The sequence below is a fragment of the Lampris incognitus genome, chromosome 15 (assembly GCF_029633865.1).
Source record: "Lampris incognitus isolate fLamInc1 chromosome 15, fLamInc1.hap2, whole genome shotgun sequence".
In the NCBI taxonomy this organism is placed as follows: Eukaryota; Metazoa; Chordata; class Actinopteri; order Lampriformes; family Lampridae; genus Lampris; species Lampris incognitus.
The window spans coordinates 45910306-45929485 of NC_079225.1; the positions used below are offsets into that span (position 1 = coordinate 45910306).

General features: G+C 42.7%; 1 protein-coding gene across 3 annotated transcripts in view; it reads right to left on the minus strand.

The window, feature by feature from the left end:
* Nucleotides 1–19180, minus strand: part of col12a1b (collagen, type XII, alpha 1b) — a 153053-nt gene that overhangs the window by 39709 nt on the left and 94164 nt on the right. For all 3 annotated transcript variants that reach the window (XM_056294898.1, XM_056294895.1, XM_056294896.1), the window contains 15 exons: nucleotides 17760–17899; nucleotides 17036–17165; nucleotides 16450–16589; nucleotides 15904–16033; nucleotides 15325–15464; nucleotides 14442–14571; nucleotides 13318–13457; nucleotides 12651–12780; nucleotides 9192–9334; nucleotides 5651–5780; nucleotides 5014–5156; nucleotides 2727–2856; nucleotides 1392–1511; nucleotides 679–825; nucleotides 209–325 (listed from right to left, as the gene is read on the minus strand). In XM_056294898.1, coding sequence (XP_056150873.1) covers nucleotides 209–325; nucleotides 679–825; nucleotides 1392–1511; nucleotides 2727–2856; nucleotides 5014–5156; nucleotides 5651–5780; nucleotides 9192–9334; nucleotides 12651–12780; nucleotides 13318–13457; nucleotides 14442–14571; nucleotides 15325–15464; nucleotides 15904–16033; nucleotides 16450–16589; nucleotides 17036–17165; nucleotides 17760–17899 — 2010 coding nt within the window. The remainder of the gene's footprint in view (nucleotides 1–208; nucleotides 326–678; nucleotides 826–1391; nucleotides 1512–2726; nucleotides 2857–5013; nucleotides 5157–5650; nucleotides 5781–9191; nucleotides 9335–12650; nucleotides 12781–13317; nucleotides 13458–14441; nucleotides 14572–15324; nucleotides 15465–15903; nucleotides 16034–16449; nucleotides 16590–17035; nucleotides 17166–17759; nucleotides 17900–19180) is intronic.

Consider the following 19180-nt stretch of genomic DNA (forward strand, 5'->3'; position numbering starts at 1 on the left):
TGTTGTGCTCCCTGTAAGGCACCCTAAAATAGTGCCGTCTTAATGCCAAAAATACAATGCTGGTTTCCTTCCTTTATTTGTCCCCCTCTATAATCAAAGAATTAATAATCTTCTGAATGAGAGACAAAGGGAGATTCATGTCTCATTGCATCTGTCTGGTACAACTATATGTACTGGAATGTAAGTGTATTTAAGGATTCAAACTTACGGTCTACTGGGTTGAGCTTAATGCGGTAGGAGGTTGCTGCTCGGTGAGGTGTCCATTTGATGCAGAACTTGTCATGGCCCACGTTGTATGTCTCGATGTTGGTCACATTCAGGTAGACTGGGGAGACAGCATAAAAAAGCTCAGAAATGAGAGGAAATTCATGGCCCTTCACATTTTTATAAATTGAAGGCTCTGTGACTCATGGCATTCAAGACATCAAGTCTACGACCAGAAATCATCAGCATCTGTTTGTTGAAAAGCTCATTCACATGAACCAAGTCGACTTCTGGCTAGGTAATACTTTTACTTTTGATCATAATATTTGGGAAATGTACAATTTTTCAGTGAAATTGTTCACTTTTCCATGATTTTTCAAGTCCTTGAAGGACATTAAAATTCAATTTCAATTCATTTCCAGGTTTTCCGGTTGTTGTTTTTTTCCCATTCTGCTAACATATAGATGTACATACGTGTTGTTCCCTGGCCAACAAGGGGTTCACTCATGCCGCTGGTGTATTGGGCAAACACCTTGACATCATACGGGGTGCCAGGGAGGAGGTTTTGCAGAGTGTAAGAGGTCACATCACCCACAAACACATCCAAATTCTCATTCTTGCCTGCAGACCAAACCACACATACAACAAAATTCATTGTTTGCAGATGGATCAAAACAACTGTTAGCATCCAACTCCTGGCAGCTGACAACCCTGTAAATATCCCCAAAACATAGTCTATTTGGAATGATGACAAACAGCCTCAATTTTAGATTGATGACTTTCAATTTTTTGCATTGATGACTGATTTATTTTTTTTTTACTTCAGCAAAAACAATTTCACAAGCTCAATTCTTTCAGCCTTGAGGGGAACAGATGAATCAACTAAAACCGGATTACAAGCTTTGCACCTGACAAGACCAGTGTGCTTTAAAGAGAAGTTTGTAGTGGTTATAGGGATACATAATTCCCCTTATTGAGCTAGTAGGAACGTTTGTTTACAGCTGCTGTTTTCTCGGTTCGTGTTTACAGTGGTACACTTCCGCTGCGCAGGTTTTTAGTGTTGTTGTTATGGTGAAGGAATAAATGGTGCACGTTGTGTAGCCGAAAGAGAAAGTTGTCACGACTCCTGATTGAGCTCCTCTACAAGTTTTCAATAACTGTGCATGTGTGATGTAAAGTTGGCTCACCCTCAGGCGAGTAGACCAGTTTGTATCCAAGAACTGGAGCTGACACGGGGTCCCAGGCCACACGGAAGCGAGTGTACCACTCATCTGAGACACGCAGGTTCCTGGGGCCCAGCAGGCCCACTAGTCAGAGGCAGAGAGGAGACACAACGTCAACACCTAATCAGTCATGGCAATTAGCAGTAGCAACAAGCCGTTTCCAAGTTTAGTGTCCAGTAATGGCCAGGTAATTCTACACTCTGTAAAAATGTCAATCCAGAGAACTCTGAAGCTTCATGCTCAGTATTTAAAATCATACAACTTTAAAATACAAACAAACAATAAACAAACAAACACATACATAAATATGCAGTTCCTCTTTAAGCTGGAGTTATTTTTTCTTAATTCAAGATAATTTTCTCCAAACATGAAGCAAGAGGTGCTGCACCAGAAAAAAACTTAATCTCACCCCTGTGGCATATTTCTTCACTTGTTGACCAAAAATAAAATTAAGGAGCAAATACAACACTGTAAAGCAGTCTGTTACCACTGCTGTTGGTTTCACAGCTCTGTGTTTATGACTGCGATTATCCAAAATATGCGTTTAGTTTGGGTTTAGTTTTTTGATAGCCTTGCTGAGGGAGCTAGGTAGCGTGCGGTAGCTGCTACAGTCATACTTTTCTTTGGAGTCCCACCCATCCAGACAGGCTGGCACAGGGGCACCTTCTTCACCGCCAGGGCAGAAAATTATTTGGGTAACTTGGGCTAATGCTCACCAGTCTTTCACACTGCCAAGAGTAAATTCCCAATGCTTCAGTCTCTTTAAACTAAAATATCTTGGCTCTGTTCAAACAATGGAATGTCTACTGTATTTATTTCTACTGTACAAACTCATCCCTTCAATTGTGTGCTAGAATACTGGTTTCAATTTGACTGCTTGGAGATGTGTCCCATTTAAACCTACTGTGAAATTGGTGGCAGGGTAGTTAGAGACAACCTCTATAATTGAAAGGCAACACGTTTGTTTCTCCCTGTTAAAGGGTTTTTTAGGGAGTTGTTCCTTAGCCGATGTGAGGGTCTAAGGATAGGATACTGTGTCGCTGTAAAGCCCCCTGAGGCAAATCTGTACTTTGTGATATTGGGCGATACAAATAAAATTGACTCGACAACTCTGGTTCGTGGGAAAGTATCTATTAAAATATCCAAACCCTGAAAAACCCATCCTGTACTCGAACCTCTCTGGGGAACCTTCATACATGTAATATGTGTCGCACTCGATAAAACGCCGGTGGAGAAAAAAATCTCTGTCTTGTCAAATTTTGCTCCTCTGAACATCTAAACCTCTCTTTTCTTAGTTACCTGTGCGGCCATTTCCATCTAGGGCGCTCCCTGGCCCCTCTGCATAAATGGCCTCCACGGTGATGTTGTATGGGGTATCTGGGAGCAGGTTGAGCAGCATGGCGTTGTTTCTGTTGCCAGGAACAATAGTCTGTTGGTTGAAAAAAACAGTTGCGAGTTAGCAAGCTGACTTTAAGAGAAGCTTCATAGTCCACTGTGTGCTAATGTTAGCCTCTTTTATGGTAATTTTTTTTTAAGAGCAGGGTGTGGTTAAACCAGTGATGTGAAGATTAAATTATTGTATTTGACCATGCATGTTTATACTTGGAGAATGAGGGAGGCTACACTGCATCCCTATTGATCTCATATGCTGGATAACATTCTTTTTACATTCTCGCATCCAAACCTTAAGCATCCTTGTATATCTAAACAACACATACAGAATATGATCATAGAAATTGACTTTCCATGGATATGGAAGCTACCTCAGCATCCTTGCTAATGTCGATTTCTTGCAGCTATCACCTTTAGGGTTGGTTGGGATGCAACATTATCCAGTTGTTGTTTAGTGGATATGAGTTTGTTGTTTATGCTTGAGTATCACAAATTGTAACAGACTACCACCCAGATATACAATTGTGTGTGTGTGTGTGTGTGTGTGTGTATACAATATATATAATTAGCCTCCAAAGGTTTCCACTGGTGCCCCTTGCCAGAGCATATACAAAGATTTTAGTCATTTTCAGGAGATGTTCCAGAATCCAAAACAGGCAGGCAATGTTGTTTGCTAATACTACCTACCCTTTTCATTACCTCACAGTGGATACTCACAGCAGCTAACTTGTAATATTTTTATTTAGCAATTAATTTCATAGGTCCCACAATGTTTTTGATCAGTGATCTCTAGTGTACAGACGTCTGAGTCCGTGCCGAAGAGCCCTTTCATCACTGGCCTTCTGGTGCACTTAGCTGAGTAATACATAACAAGACATCTGGATGGTCCTAGCACACCAGTACAAGTCCAGCTTATTATTAGGGGATATTAGTAATGTTATTATCTCCCAAATAATGGTGTTGGTCTCTAATTACTGTCACTCATTAGTGATTTATATCCTGAACAACCGGAGAGAATTTTAAAATGTGGCTATGTTACATACTTTGCTTCAAACATCACAGTGAATTGAGAATATCAGATTTTTCCATCTGTGTAAAATGAGTTTATATCTGAAATGACAAGTATTCGGTTTTGGGATGAAGAGGGCAGCACGAACTCGTGTTTGCAGGGCCTCACCCAGTGCCGACCATACAGTGTCTTTGTCGGCGTCTTAGTTTGTGTCTTCGTGTGAAGTTTTGTTTTTTTCGATTTTTTTCGTTTGATGGCTGGGATCTGGCGTTGGATCGGCTGAGAGCTTACGGCCCTTTCCGGAGCTGTATGGCCCTGCCCGGAGCTGTACCCGCGAGAAAACACTGAGGCAGTCTGGTGTGGCCTCGCCTAGCGTCGACTGTGCAGTATTTTTGTCTGTGTCTGCATCGTCGTGTGGAGTGCGGGGGACGTGTGTCAAGGGTGTCTGGCTGGGAAAGCTGGCGTTGGATCGGCTGGGAGAGCTTGGTCTGCTTTGTCCGATGGACCCGGGAACCATGGCCCCTGCCTGGAGCTGTGCCTGGGGAGGAAACACCGAGGGCGGTCTGGCAGGGCGCGGAGGCGGGGCGGGCTAAGCTTACTGCTAACACATGCAGTCCGGCACTTCCGACAGTCATTCTGGCTGGAGTTCGTCCTCTGGACAGAGGAATTTTTTTTGGACTGCGTTGCAGGGTGGACTGTGTTGTTAACTGGTTGGTTTTTGTTTTTGCTTTTGCTTTCTTCTCTCTGTTTTTTATGTTTTTGGTGGTGTCGTTTTTGGAAAATTTTGGATGTGTGTTTTTTGCGTTACACTGCTGTGGGCTGAGGGAAACGAAATTTCATTTCTTTGTGTATACAAGTACGTCTAAGAAATGACAATTGTTCCTGATTCCTGATAAGAGAGGCTGCAACAACCAAATTCCTCCTTGAAATCATCAAGATTGTCCTTTAACATTAGCAGATCTTATTCTATTGTATGTTTTTCCCAGTTGAAACCAATTCTAATCTAATCCAATCCAACCTAACCAATTCAAATCTAATTCTGTTCTAATCCAATTCTGAAACAAATCAAGCCTTCTGTGTGTCTCATTTCCTCCTGACAGATTTCTACAGGTGTTTGAACCACAGATTTTAAGGTGGAACACTTTAAATTACTTATCAAGCTAGACATTTTTGCTGTGTACTCACAAACTCAGTGATGGGGTCTCCAGACATGGGAGCGTAACCAATCTTGTACTGCATTACAGGGCCCTCTGCATGATCCCAGCCGATGGTCAATGTGCTGGTGGTGGCATCAAACACACGCATGTTCCTGGGGCCGACACGAGGTACTGCAGAAAAAGCATTTCTAATGACCACGTGATGGAACATGCTGATACACTGTGTTTGTGTAGATACAAGAGTTCATATGCAAAGATAATTTCATGTGGTCTCTCATTAAGATGAATTCTGTTTACTAAATAAAAGAGTGGAAAATCTGTCATGTGTTTGAGTTGATTTCACTGGTATCCCTTGTGGTTTTACCACAGTTCAAGAATTTTCATAATTAATGTGAGATTATTTGAAATAGGTTGAGTCATATTGTATGTTATGTTGTTTCAAGATTTTCTGAAAAAGGCTGAACAAACAAGTCAAATCATCTCATCTTAATCTCAGATTATTTTTTTACTTGCCTGAAGAAAAATAAGGTTATAAAGTTGAATGCTTATTTTACAGTGTATATAGAATCCCCATATGTGCATGTTAGTGACTAAGCCTCTATGTAAACAGTGATGGTGAGTCAGTCACATGATGTCAATGTGTCAGATTGCTCCTGCCCCCTCACATGTTTTGCCATTGCCATCCACTCCTGGTCCCTCGCCATCCGCATAAAGAGCGATGACACTGATGGAGTAAGGCGTGTCTGGGACCAGGTTGTCCAGGAACGCGTTGTTGATGCTTCCCGGCACCAAGACCTTTGTAGAGGAGATCGGGGGAAGGGGTCAAAACACAGTGGTGACAACTTGGAATCGCCTCTTCACACATTACATACAAATCTGGCAGAGATAATGTACATAATGAGCTCACTGTGCATCCTACATACACTCATATCCCAGGGATACCTCTGCCAAAAAACAACCCTGTTATCCTAACAAAGGCCCAGGAGGTTAGGGCCAAACAAATCCTTCATTCGGCGAAGCAGACTGATTGATAAACAGTTAGTGCTGCAAAGTGGCTGATGAGTGAAGGGGGATGTTAGCAACACAGAGCCAGGGCTTTTCAGGGGAGCGGGTCTTGGCATGTAGCATGGTTTCTAACAACAAGAGTTGATCCCTGGGTCTTCTCTTATCACAGGGATTATCATGGCATCTACTCTCTGCTTTCCAACTGGTCGACGGGCCGTTACATCAGGAGCATTACATCATGGAGAATACATCTGCTCGCTGAACTGGAGTCCACCCGTGTCCTGACTCGTTGCCAACAGCCTGTTTTTGATTGAAGGGAATGTCCAAATAGCTGAAGGAGAAGCGGACACGGCATGGAAGCTATCTTTGCTTCACGACAAAGGGTTCTCAGATGGTGGTGTGGTTAAACCACATGAAATCCTTTTGACATGGGGTCAAATCCCTACTGACCTTTTTAGCCTGTAGCTCTACTTCTCTGTGCTCCTCTCAGCGTATCTTAATAAAGAATCAAAAAGGATCGGCAGTAGACTGTCTACTCGATTTCAATAAAGAAGGAAGGTGTTAACAACTCAACTAGTACAGGCCTCCACCTGCCATCAGACACACTATAGGTCAGTTGGAATATCAGTGCTAATACCCAGGACAGCTAGCTAGTGTGTGTGAATATTTGTTCCCATTCAGATTTTGCACTGTCACAGTAAAGAATAAAGGAGGAGTGGATGGTCCATTTTTCACAGGTGGATAAATAAAACACCGATACTTGGCTCAGTTACAGCTGCCCAAAGTCACATCTGGGATGGTCAAACTTGGCCAGCTGAAGTATCTGTAATTACATGTGATGGCTACCAAGTGTTCATCAAACTGTATTTCTGTGTTCTGTGTGTCCTGATGTTCTCTGGCACTCACTGGCACTAAACTAACTCCCTCACAGAAATAGAGAGACAAAGGTAGCGAAGTTAAAATGCTTACAGAAACAAAGAAAATTGATACAACAACGAAGGTTGCCACACGGGATACGAAAATATACATGAGTAGGACATCCAAAGCTGCATTAAAAACAATGCTTATCATTAAAACATAAAAACATTCACTGTTGTCCTTGACAGTTCAACTTCAGTCGTGGAGTTTGCTTTTTTTGGTTTGTTTTATTTAGCCCCCTCTATCCATTGCCATCTGGAGATTTTCATTGGCTTGTAAAATCAACACTGACAGAAATTCTAATAGCCTATAAGTCAGGGTTTCCATATTTCAGTGCATCTGTATAAGTAGTGCTGTACAAATATTTGTGCAGCCCCACAGTGTGCAGAAAACTTCAGAAATACAAACAAAAAAACACCTGCTCCTGTCAAGAGGTTGACTGACCCAGTGACCACAAGTAAAGCTCAAATCAAATGAAATAAGTTGTGAAAGGTTTTTGTTTCACACTCAGAGATAATTTCTCTATTCTTTGAGTTTTTCTCTCCACATTCGAAAGACGCTGTATGAGTCATTATGACATTGTAAAGCTTATAGGTTTCACCTTTTTAAATCCACTTAAAGGGGACATATTATGCAAAACTCACTTTTTCTGTATTTTTGCATATACATTTGAGTCTCTGATGGGCCTGCTAACACACAAACTTTGAAGTAAAACTACCCAGTCATTTTGTTGTGGGCAGCCAAACTGAAAACTTCTGAAAAACGTTCAGACCCAGCAGCAAGCCGTTCAAATATCCTTCCGCCCTTTATGTCACGGAAGGAAAATCATTATAATAATCCCGCCTTCAGTTGAATGTCTCCACCCACCTGCCTTACATGGCAAGGTCGACATTTTTTGCAGGTACCACTAGCTAGCATGATGTCTTCACACGGAAAATGCGCTGTTCTTGGCTGTAATAACCCGCACACATCGCTACACTGGCTCCCAGCCTCAGAGGGCAGAAGAGCTGAGTGGATAAAGTGCATTGTTGATGGCAACGTTCCCGCTAAAGTTGGCAAAACACTTTTAGTGTGTGATGGGTTTCGGCAGGTTTTCAGGAGGAGACTCGGATTTTCGATGTGAGAGCCAGGGGATGTGTCAGCCGTACTGCGGGTGCTTTCTCTGGCCAGGCTGCCTACACCGTACCCGGACTCGCTTTGTGTCTTTGTGTCCTGATCAATGGGCTACCTTAGCTTAACACGCCTTCGGAGGTCCTCCGCTGGCCAGCTTTGCCAGCGTTCAGGTGGTCGGTTCCTCCGGTCTTGCGGAACTTTTTTTTTTTTTTTTGCAGCGAGCAGAGTGCCGAGTGGGAGGGGCTCTAGCGCCTAGTCCTCTCCGTTGCTCCGCTCGTCAGCTCTTAACGGCGGGGCTCAGCCGGACCATTTGTCCCAGTTCTTCCACGGCTCCCGCCACGAGGTTCGCCACCCCTACCCGTCCGTACACCCAAACCACCAGCGGGGTTGCGATTTTTGGGTCCGCCCAGCCCAGTCCGTTCAGCCAGGCTCGGCGACATGAGGCTACCTGGTTGATCCTGCCAGTAGCATATGCTTGTCTCAAAGATGAAGCCATGCAAGTCTAAGTCCACACGGCCCATACAGTGAAACTGCGAATGGCTGTATACACAATAACTGATAGAAGTTGTTTTTCACACTCAAAGAAGATCCTCAACTATCGGTCAACTCGGTGGAGTGGATTGAAGAGGTTCTGTTTTCATCTCGTTCTCACCTGGGAATGACATCACGGAGTGGGGCGTGGGGTGCAGCAGCTCATTTGCATCAAATTAGCATATGCTCAACCCCGAGTAATCTGAACAGGAGGTCAACAGAGGGATGCTAGAACGCTTAATTTGAGTGGTATTTTCAGCAAAAATACTCAAAGACATGTTTTGGGGACCCCAAAGACTTATATTAAATTGTTGAAAAAATAGCATAATATGTCCCCTTTAATTCTCAAAGGGAAATTTTGGTTAGAGAGGAGGGAAGGAGACTAGTTTAAGACATTTGTTTAAAGCCTGAAACAGTCGAGACAAGGATTGGGTTGAAACTGCTAAAACTCGTTACCACTTTTTTTTAACCCTTGGTGACAAACATTTCCAAATATATAGTAGTTACTCTTTCTACTCTGCACCATATTTTTTTTCTCTGCGAGTAGAAAAAAGAGTGATTTCTCTTTCTATGACACCCCCCCAGCACATTCTGTTGCTAATGACTGCCTGTTTTTGCCAGCTGACAGGCGTGACTTACCGACTCGGACGGCTTCACTCCAGTCAGTGGGGAGTACGCCACCCGATACTGCTGCACCTGGCCTGTAGCCAGCTCCCAGCGCACATTGAGGCTGTTGGTGGTAGGGTTGTACACCTGGATGTTCTTGGGTGGGGTCCGCGGGACTGCAAGGTCACAGAGGTCAGGAGAAAGTCAGAGGGTGTAGAGTTCTAGAACGTCTGTTGACTTTCCTCACTTGGTATTGCTAAACACATAACTCTTGCAAATGATGGACTGACTGCAGACTGTACAGATCAATTTTAGGAGGAAAACAGATGGTACTTGTGTTTAATCTCCATCTTAATCAGTTCTTGAAACACAATAACTCAATTTCTGCTTTTCCCAAGAATGAGTGAAGAAAATTCACCATCAAGGTGGGACTGTTTCACTTATGTATTTTTTTTGTGATTTCCCCCTTTTTCTCCCAATTGTACTTGGCCAATTACCCCACTCTTCCGAGCCGTCCAAATCACTGCTGCACCCACTCTGCCGATCCGGGGAGGGCTGCAGACTACCACATGCTTCCTACAATACATGTGGAGTCACCAGCCGCTTCTTTTCACCTGACAGTGAGGAGTTTCACTAGGGGGATGTAGCGCGTGGGAGGATTTCGCTTTCCCCCCAGTTCCCCCTCCCCCCTGAACAAGCGCCCCAACCGACCAGAGGAAGCGCTAGTGCAGCGACCAGGACACATACCCACCTGCAGACACAGCCAATTGTGTCTGTAGGGACGCCCGACCAAGCTGGAGGTAACACAGGGATTCGAACCGGCGATCCGTGTTGGTAGGCAACGGAATAGACCACTACACTACCTGGACGCCTGTTTCATTTATCTTTATTGAGATTATTAAGACTGTCCTGTGAGTTAATATTAACTCTGTCACAACAATCTTGATGGCAATTTGAAGAAAATTCACTTAAGTAGCAGTGAAAATGAGCATAATTTCATTCTGACGCACTTTTCTCACTCACAAAAATAACATTGGGATTCAAGGTGAGATGTATTTATTAGCTATGAAAGATATTTTCTGGTTGAACAACGAGGAAAAGGTAGGACGTTCAGATCAGCAAATGTCTCCCAGAGGAAAGTGGGTTAACAGCATCTATGTGGGAAATGCTTAGGGAGGAAAGTAGCACAGTTTTAGTTTTATGAAAAAGCCCCCTCGCCTCCCTTTTAAACTGAAACAGATGTGAATAGTCCCCTGGTATTTGGTGCTTTGGCCCAATGAAGCTAGATGCAGTAGGCATATGAGGGCTTAACCAAGTCCTTCCGAGCTCATTCGCAAAATGTTCTCTGCATTTTGAAAAAGGGAGTCATTACTGGTAATCTGTCATTTTACAATGATGAGATATGAAATGTCCAGCCATTATTTGAACATCTGTGGACAAAGTCATGACACAGCATGAAATGTCCATGTTACACACCATTCACTCTGATATTCAGAGGTCCTATTTTGTTTTTGATGAATGAAATTTTCCATCAAAGTCATAAGATTATAACTTTTGATTCAATGCAAATGCAGATGCTTTTTGTTTTCTTTTAGTTTTCTTTACATTTACATCAGCTTTTGTGAGGACATGTGTGTGCCCACCAAAACCTTCTGTACTTTCCACAACAATAAGCCCTGGTTCAAAACAAAACTGGCAGTTTCGTCAGGCTAAAGAGAAAGCCTACAGGAGTGGAGATAGGATCCGGTACAACAAAGCCAGAAATACACTCACAAAGGAGATCAGAGTGGCATAAAGGTGCTACTCGGAAAAGTTGAAAAACTGCCAATGACCCAGCATCAGTCTGGAGCGGTTTGAAAGACATTACCAATGACATTACCATAGACCGGGGAGAAAAATCAATTCACGTGAGAATCATGATTCTTATCTTCTACGATTCTGAATAGATTCACAAATTCCAAAAATTGATTTTTAAAAACTTTTTTTCAGTCTTAAGTAGCCTCCTTGCTGCTGGCAATGTTGACTTACCAGCAGCAGTTGACTCCACACTGTCAGGTGAAAAGAAGCGGCTGGTGACTCCACGTGTATCGGAGGAGGCATGTGGTAGTCTGCAGCCCTCCCCAGATCAGCAGAGGTGGTGGAGCAGAGATCGGGATGGCTCGCAAAAGTGGGGTAATTGGCCGAATACAATTGGGGAGAAAAGGGTGGGGGGGGGGTCCAAACAAAAACAAACCTACATGGCAAATAAACCTGATTCTGAGAAACTTTTTAAAAATAAGGCAGAATAAGGTAGATCAAACTACAGGTAGCTTGCCAGCAGTAGTTTGATCTGAAAACGAGATCTGACATAGACCCAAATGAAAATACTGGTTGGTTTTCATTTGACCATGGACACATTTTTCACTTGCTAACAAAATGACTGAAGATGCATATCTTTTTAAATGTGTCCTTTTAAAGTATCATAATTTATTTTAATCTTACTGTGCTGTCGGTAATTTCATAACAAGTAGTATTGCTTCTCAAATGGGGGTGAAATTGGATAAAGTACTCTAAACCTCTAGAACAACCTAAGTGAATAACTGTTAGACTGCTTTTATTTGTTAGTGTATTTGTTAGTGAAAAGGTATGAAATTACAACACATGCAAGTACAGTTTTGATTAAATGAACATTTAAGTGCAGATTCTGAGTGTTTATGTTATTAACACCTTCGATCAGGGTGACTAATACTGTTTAAAATACTCATTCAGTCCCATAAACACTGCTTGCCCTGACAAAGCATCTACAACATAAAGCCATCTCCAAAGTTTTGTCCAAATGTGACCTAGAACAAAAGATGTACCATTACAATATGTTGTGCTATAGCTCTCAACAGTTGGATATTATTTTACAGGTTGAGCCAGATCTAAATATGTTTCCATGTTTGGGTGACTATCAGAGCATTAGATATGATGGCAACTAATCAGTTAAACCTTCCATAAAACAAAATACTAGAAATTATCATTTAAAATGTCAATTCGAGCTCTGTAACCTTCTGGGTAACCTCTATGTATCATGAGCTCTATAATGCCGCATGCTCCAGTGGAGTCACAGATTTCCATTACTGTCTCTAGGATGGATTTTTGCGGAGGGTGGCAAACCATATGGGCAGACACACAGATGCAACACAAGAAGTCAAACCACTCAGACACAGGACGACTAGCACCTCAGGAGTTTGTTTCCAATATGCTATATACCTAATTTTACTGAAGTTGATATAATCATGCATCTAGTTAAACTGTCATCATCGTGTCAGCCAAGGCCTTAAATTACCGACAGTCTTGATCCAAAAGTAAAACATCTATGACATAAATACAAGTGGTGTACTTTGGAATAAACTGGTGAGGTGAGTTTTTCTTTTCTGGTCAATGTTCCAGAAATGGAGATTGACTGTTAATGTAGGTGACCCCAACCCCCACCCTCCGACCCCCATTATCAGCGACATCAGAACTTACGTGTTTTTCCGTTATCGGACTGGCGCAGACCCTCCCCCTCAGGGTAGAGTGGGACCACCGTCACCGTGTAGGGCGTGTCAGACAGCAGGTTCCTCAGAATAGTACTGGTGGTCCCGCCGGACACCTGCTCCTGTTCACCAGCAGACAGCAGGGTTCATGAACAGTAAAGCACATATGAACATATGAGCAATTATGTCATAAATGCAGAGTTGATTTGCACCTTTTGGTGTCCAATACTGAAACAAAATGAATAGTAATCTAGTATAGCTCAATTGGTGTTACAAATAACTACCAAGGTCAGAGTTTAAAGGTTTCACCTAAGGGTGTCACAGTTCTGAAAGGCGTTATAGAATATAATTTATATCACAGCAGAAATCCTCAATTTCGGATGGGAAGGCACAGTAATTTGATATTGTCTCCATCAGCTTTCGAAGTCTGGAATTCAAATGCCTCGCAAAGAGTCAACTGGTACTTTCTAAATATCTATTCATTTAGTTTATGTGTTTCCAGCACCCAGACTGCAGATCCAGGTATTCTGATACAACTACAAAACACTTCCTCTTCCTGATGACTTGGTTTTAACACTCTTCTGTTACATATGTACCACTTCTGGTGACACCTTAACAACTGTTAACATAACACAGGACCCCTACAGTCAATGGCTTACCATGTCCTCAGCTCCACCTGAGGCAGGGACATAGAAGAGGCGGTACTGGCGTACATTGCCCTCCGCAGGATCCCAGCGCACCTTCAGGGAGCTGGTTGTTGGGTCAGTGACCTGGAGGTTTTTCACTCCACCGAGGGCCTCTGACAGAATGGGGAACAATTATCAAGTTCAAGTTTCAGCCATACCTAGGTCAAACAGCAGTTGGAAATTTCAGTGGGGGGCATTTGTTTTAAGCTGCTTAGAGCAACAGATGGGCTGAATTGAGTGCTTCGGCAGCAGTTGAGATAATGTGAGGTCAGTTATCACACAGTTATCACAGCAGTCTACCAAGTTGAGCTGAATAACATCAGTGATTTTACGAACTTTCTTGCACTTATTTGATTTGATGCATCTTATTCATTATCAAATGGCTGGAAGTCCCTTTTCATGATCTGGTTGGGTTTAGAATTTGCTGTGGATTTTGGGGGAGTTGGGGTAACTAGTCACGAGACTATCCTACCTTAGACCAGAAAATGTCCTACGTCTGGTTCAGACATAAATTCAATGTATTGGCAAATAAATTTGAATTGGCATCTATAGCATATTCACATACTACATATACACACATACACACACACATACATACATACATAAAACCCAGTGAGTCAAGTAAATTCTTTATGAACAGTATAAGCATGTTTCATGCCATAAGCAATCATCATCATATATATATATATATATATATATCAACACAGATACAGGGGAATTTTTTTTTAATACATTGCAGTACAGGCCTGTTTCGTGCGTCATGCAACTTTTTTTTCCTGTATCTGTGTTGATATTCCACTCCTCATTAGTTGAGCACTTATAACACCATCGACGGTTTTGAAAAAAACGCTATATATATATATATATATATAAACTTTTTCCCCCCTTTCTCACATAACTTATTCTCATGTTAAACATAGTGTGATGTATTTTATCATGTAATGTCCAGTAGAAATAAAGTCTGATTGACAGGCAGGCAGGCAGGCAGGCAGGCAGACAGGGTGGTTGGTGGTTTGATATATAGTTTGATTGGTTGGTGGGTTGGTTGGATTGCTGTTTCATTAAAATCTGTTTATTGCTGTTTGTGTGGAACTTACTCGTCTTTCCATTTTCGGACATGCGTTTTCCCTCCACATCCACATACACAGGCACCAGTGACACCTTGTACTCTGTGTCAGGCTGAAGGCCTCTCAGAACCGTGGTAGTCGATACACCAGACACCTGAGTCTTTAACAGACAAAACAACATAGATGCAAATGAATCATGCTCAGGGAAATTAGATTTTCTTGCCAACTGCAGTGTAGATGGTGTTTCTTAGCTCTGTTACAGACATGTCCACTTGTCCAACTTGCCTTGGTGCAAAGGCAGTCAAATAGTTCCTCCTAAACCTCAACCTGGTGTTAATTCTAGTGTTATAGATTTGTGTAGTGTACATTTTAAAGCAACAATGTTTTGTTTTGTATTTACTATTTTTTCAAGCTCATTCATTCACTTAGATAGCATTTACGTTAGTCAGACATAACTAGTTAATACTTCGTTTGGAAAGCCTTGAAAAGTAAATTAATCCTACATTTTAAGTTCCATCCCTGGTTACATCCTTGAATAGTATCTAAATTTATTATGCATCTACTGCACAGTAAACGCCCTTTATGCAGTCTGAAGCAAAACCACCCAAGGGTCTTTTTTTTTTTTTTTTTAAGGCAAGATAAACTTGAACAATCCCTGCAAGGGAAATTGAACTGTGCAGCAGCAAGGAGGCTTCAACACTGCTAGAATTACAAAACAATCAAATAACATAACTACTGCACAAACTACATATTGTAACGTCCGTGAGTAGTGTAAAACATAGCATAGTATGAAGTTTGTGTAGGGGAACATAGTGTGGTGTGATATCTGTTAGTGATAATGCATAGGTGAATTATGTATGGACATACAGGACAGTAATAAGAAGTACTCGTCATGAAGAATTAGCAATAGTACCGTGCTCTCGGTTCCTCCAGTGACGGGGACATAGAGGACGTTGTACTGCCTGACATCACCATCAGCTGGCTCCCAGCGCACCCTCAGGGAGTTCACAGTCGGGTCGGTCACCTGGAGGTTCCTCACCTCACCCAGGGGCTCTGAAGGATGCCGGACACAATACAATATCAAACAATACGGGCCTAGCACCAGTAATGTTTACTAAATAATCACAAGTATGTTTTACCCTGTAGGGAGCACCACATGGGTGGGATTTACTGGACAAGAACAGTTCAGGTATCATCAGCTGAGTAGTAAATGCCAGGAAATTTCCTACAGTACGCTTTGTCTGAACTTTGTTGTACCATGTGCTACATGGAAAACACCCATCCAGTGTATAAAACATTTTTGACCAAACAATTACCAAAGACTTATTCACATTTAAAGGACACCCATTTAACTTTAACAAAGGTGAAATCAAGGTGGAGTTTAATCAAATAGCTAATATCTTTTTAGTGATCTGGGTGCAAAGGTCTGTGTTCTGTGTTCAAAGATCATCCTCCAAGGCTTTCACTTGAGGCAGGGCAGTGATTAACTCACTTGTCTTTCCATTCTCAGACTGGGGAACGCCCTCCTCATTTGGGTACACGGGAACTACAGACACATTATAAACAGTATTCGCATTCAGGTTCCTCAGCACGGTGGTGGTGGCTCCCCCTGACACCTGGTCCTGTCCAGACAAAACATTCGGTCTACTGTCAGAATGAGGAAAGGTTTGTCTAAACTGTGGTCAGGATAAGCGAGTGATGGTTTTTTTTCTGTTTTCTTGATTAGTGCTTTAGCAATACCGACCATACTAGCCATACTTGTTTCCATTATGTTTGAAGCATGCTCGGGTTTGGTTGGGATATTTATAGCAACCCCTCTACCCTAATACCACTATTGCCCATTAGTACTTAAATAAAAACACAATCAGCAATGCACTCTGTTCTTACCTGAACCTGGGTTAATATCCAACCAAGGTCAAACCAAACTTCAGTTGCTGATTTGGCATAACCAACACCCCAAATTTGAACAAAACATATAAACACTACAGCATGCACTTAAAAGTATAAAGAATTTTTCAGAGCTCAGTAAAAGTCTTACCATCATCTCCTCTCCCCCGGGCACAGCAGTGTAGAAGACCTTGTATTCGTGAACGTTTCCCACCGCCGGCTCCCAGCGCACCGTCAGAGTGGTGATGGTTGGATCAACAACCTGCAAGTTCTTAACTTCACCCAAAGGATCTGAGAGGGAGGAGAGGGTTCGATGAGTTACAGTTGTCAAGGTTACCATTTTTGTATCACACTGAAAGATGTTAAAACTTGTGTATATAGAGTGTGCCCATATAACTGTCCTAACTGAACAAACCGAAATGATTTTAATATATTTTTTAAGTTTTGATGTTGCTGTAGATGCCAGATGGTTGGTGTTTACTCCATATGGAAAATAACACATCTAACACATATGAAAAAAAGGATTTATCTAGGAAAGTTTCAGTCCAAATATGAACTGTTTGAACATGCCCCTTCCCAAATGTCTTAATGCACGCTCAATAAACGCTGAATCCAGATGAACTGATTCAACCTTCTTTGAGTCCCTTCCCAAAGGGACTCAAATCACAATGTTTGTTCCCAAGGCCTTGATATGACCGACCAGCAAGGAATCGGTTAACAAACCGATATTGACTCACTTGTCTTTCCATTCTTGGACATGGACTTTCCCTCCATCTCATGGTAGACGGGCACCACAGTGACAGTGTACTCGGTGTTGGGTTCCAGGTTCTTAAGAACGATGAAGGTGGTTGACCCTGGGACCTGGTCCTGGTTCCAGACACAAGACACAACATGAGCCCAGGAAAATAGTTAGATTCTGATCTGTTCAGGACTGACTGCGTGCTGAACCGCTGACAAAGATGGGGAGGAACAATAGCCTTGAAAAATGGGTTTGGCAGACGGCAAAAACCTCTGAGACAGAGATGTCAGACTTAGATACACTCCAAATCCACTTTTTCAGATGCACCATGAGTAAGCAGTTTAGCCTCCTCAGCCTGTGGCACAGTAACTAGGACAGAGGATGATTAAAGATCATAAAATGGACTGATTGTGGCATACAAGTCATTTTGTTGACTGATTCCACTTGTTTCCAAATCAGTTGGTCTCAAGAATTTTCTTGGAATCAAAAGGGAGGAAAAAAGATTTAAAAAAAAAAAGTTTAACTGCTTAAATTCATATGTCACTGGTTTCAAAAAGAATTCTTGAAATAAGTTTTTGCTTGAAACAGAGAAAATATCTCACCCACACCAGTGTCTCAAAAAACAACTGACTCTACAGATTTTTCTTCAGTGTTGCCATTTTGGAGATTTTAAGATATGTTTTTTTTTTCTTTTGGGACTGAAATGATGGACAAAGTCTTACCACATCCTGGTCACCTCCTTCAGCTGGCGTCCAGATCACAATGTACTCGCGCACATTTCCCTCTGCCGGGTCCCAGCGCACGTTGAGGGTCCTGGTGGTCGGATCGATAACTTGCAGGTTCCTTGCGAAGCCCAGAGGCTCTGAACACGGAGAGGAAACGAGGAAACCTGGTCACATTTTGGATCTTGTCTGAAAAAAGCAGCTGCTGTTTAGCCAGAAGTGACTGCTGTCCGGGGAGTGACTTGTTCCGATTGGACATGGCAGATGGAGATGGCCGTGAAAATAGTTGTTTTACAGCATTAAATTCTTTAGGTCCATTGATACCTAATCTGATTTTGTCCGCTTGTGTTAACAATACAGACACAAACAAGTCATTTTAAGCCCACATCGTCTTTCACCTGGAAGTTTATGCAGTAATAATCAGCTTACCCACCTTTCAATGTAAATATAACCCATCAAATAAGTTTGATCATGAGCAGGTTTTTTTTTTCATTACTTTATTAATCCCCGTGGGGAAATTCTTTCTCTGCATTTAACCCATCCTAGCTGTGTAGCTAGGAGCAGTGGGCACCCACCGTGCAGCACCCGGGGATCAACTCCAGTTCGTCTTGCCATGCCTCGGTCAAGGGCACAGAGAAGGGTACTAACCCTAACATGCATGTCTTTTTTTTTTTTGATGGTGGGGGAAACCGGAGCACCCGGAGAAAAGCCACCAGACACGGGGAGAACATGCAAACTCCACACAGAGGACGACCTGGGATGACCCCCAAGGTTGGACAACCCCAGGGTTCGAACCCGGGACCTTCTTGCTGTGAGGCAACAGCACTAACCACTGGGCCACCATACCGCTCATGGATGATGGGCGATTGGATGGTGCAAGGCAATAAAAAATATTTAACCTTTTATGAAAGTTCTTTTTGTTTCCAGTGTACATTTAGATTTTGTTCAGCTAACACTTGTATATCAAATAAAAAAAAAAAAATCTCATCTCATCATCAGGCACTTCTCCGGGTTCGGGTCGCGGTGGCAGCAAGCTAAGTAGGGCACGCCAGATGTCCCTCTCCCCAGCAACACCATCCAGCTCCTCCTGGGGGATCCCAAGGCATTCCCAGGCCAGATTGGACATGTAGTCCCTCCAGCGAGTTCTGGGTCTACCCCGGGGTCTCCTCGCAGTTGGACGTGCCCTGAAAACCTCCAAAGGAAGGCACCCAGGAGGCATCCTAATCAGATGCCCAAACCACCTCAACTGGCTCCTTTCGACGCAAAGGAGCAGCAGCTCTACTCCGAGCTCCCTCCGGATATCCAGGCTCCTCACCATATCTCTTAAGACTGAGCCCAGACACCCTACGGAGGAAACTCATTTCAACCGCTTGTATCTGCGATCTCACCATTTCAGTCACTACCCAAAGCTCATGACCATA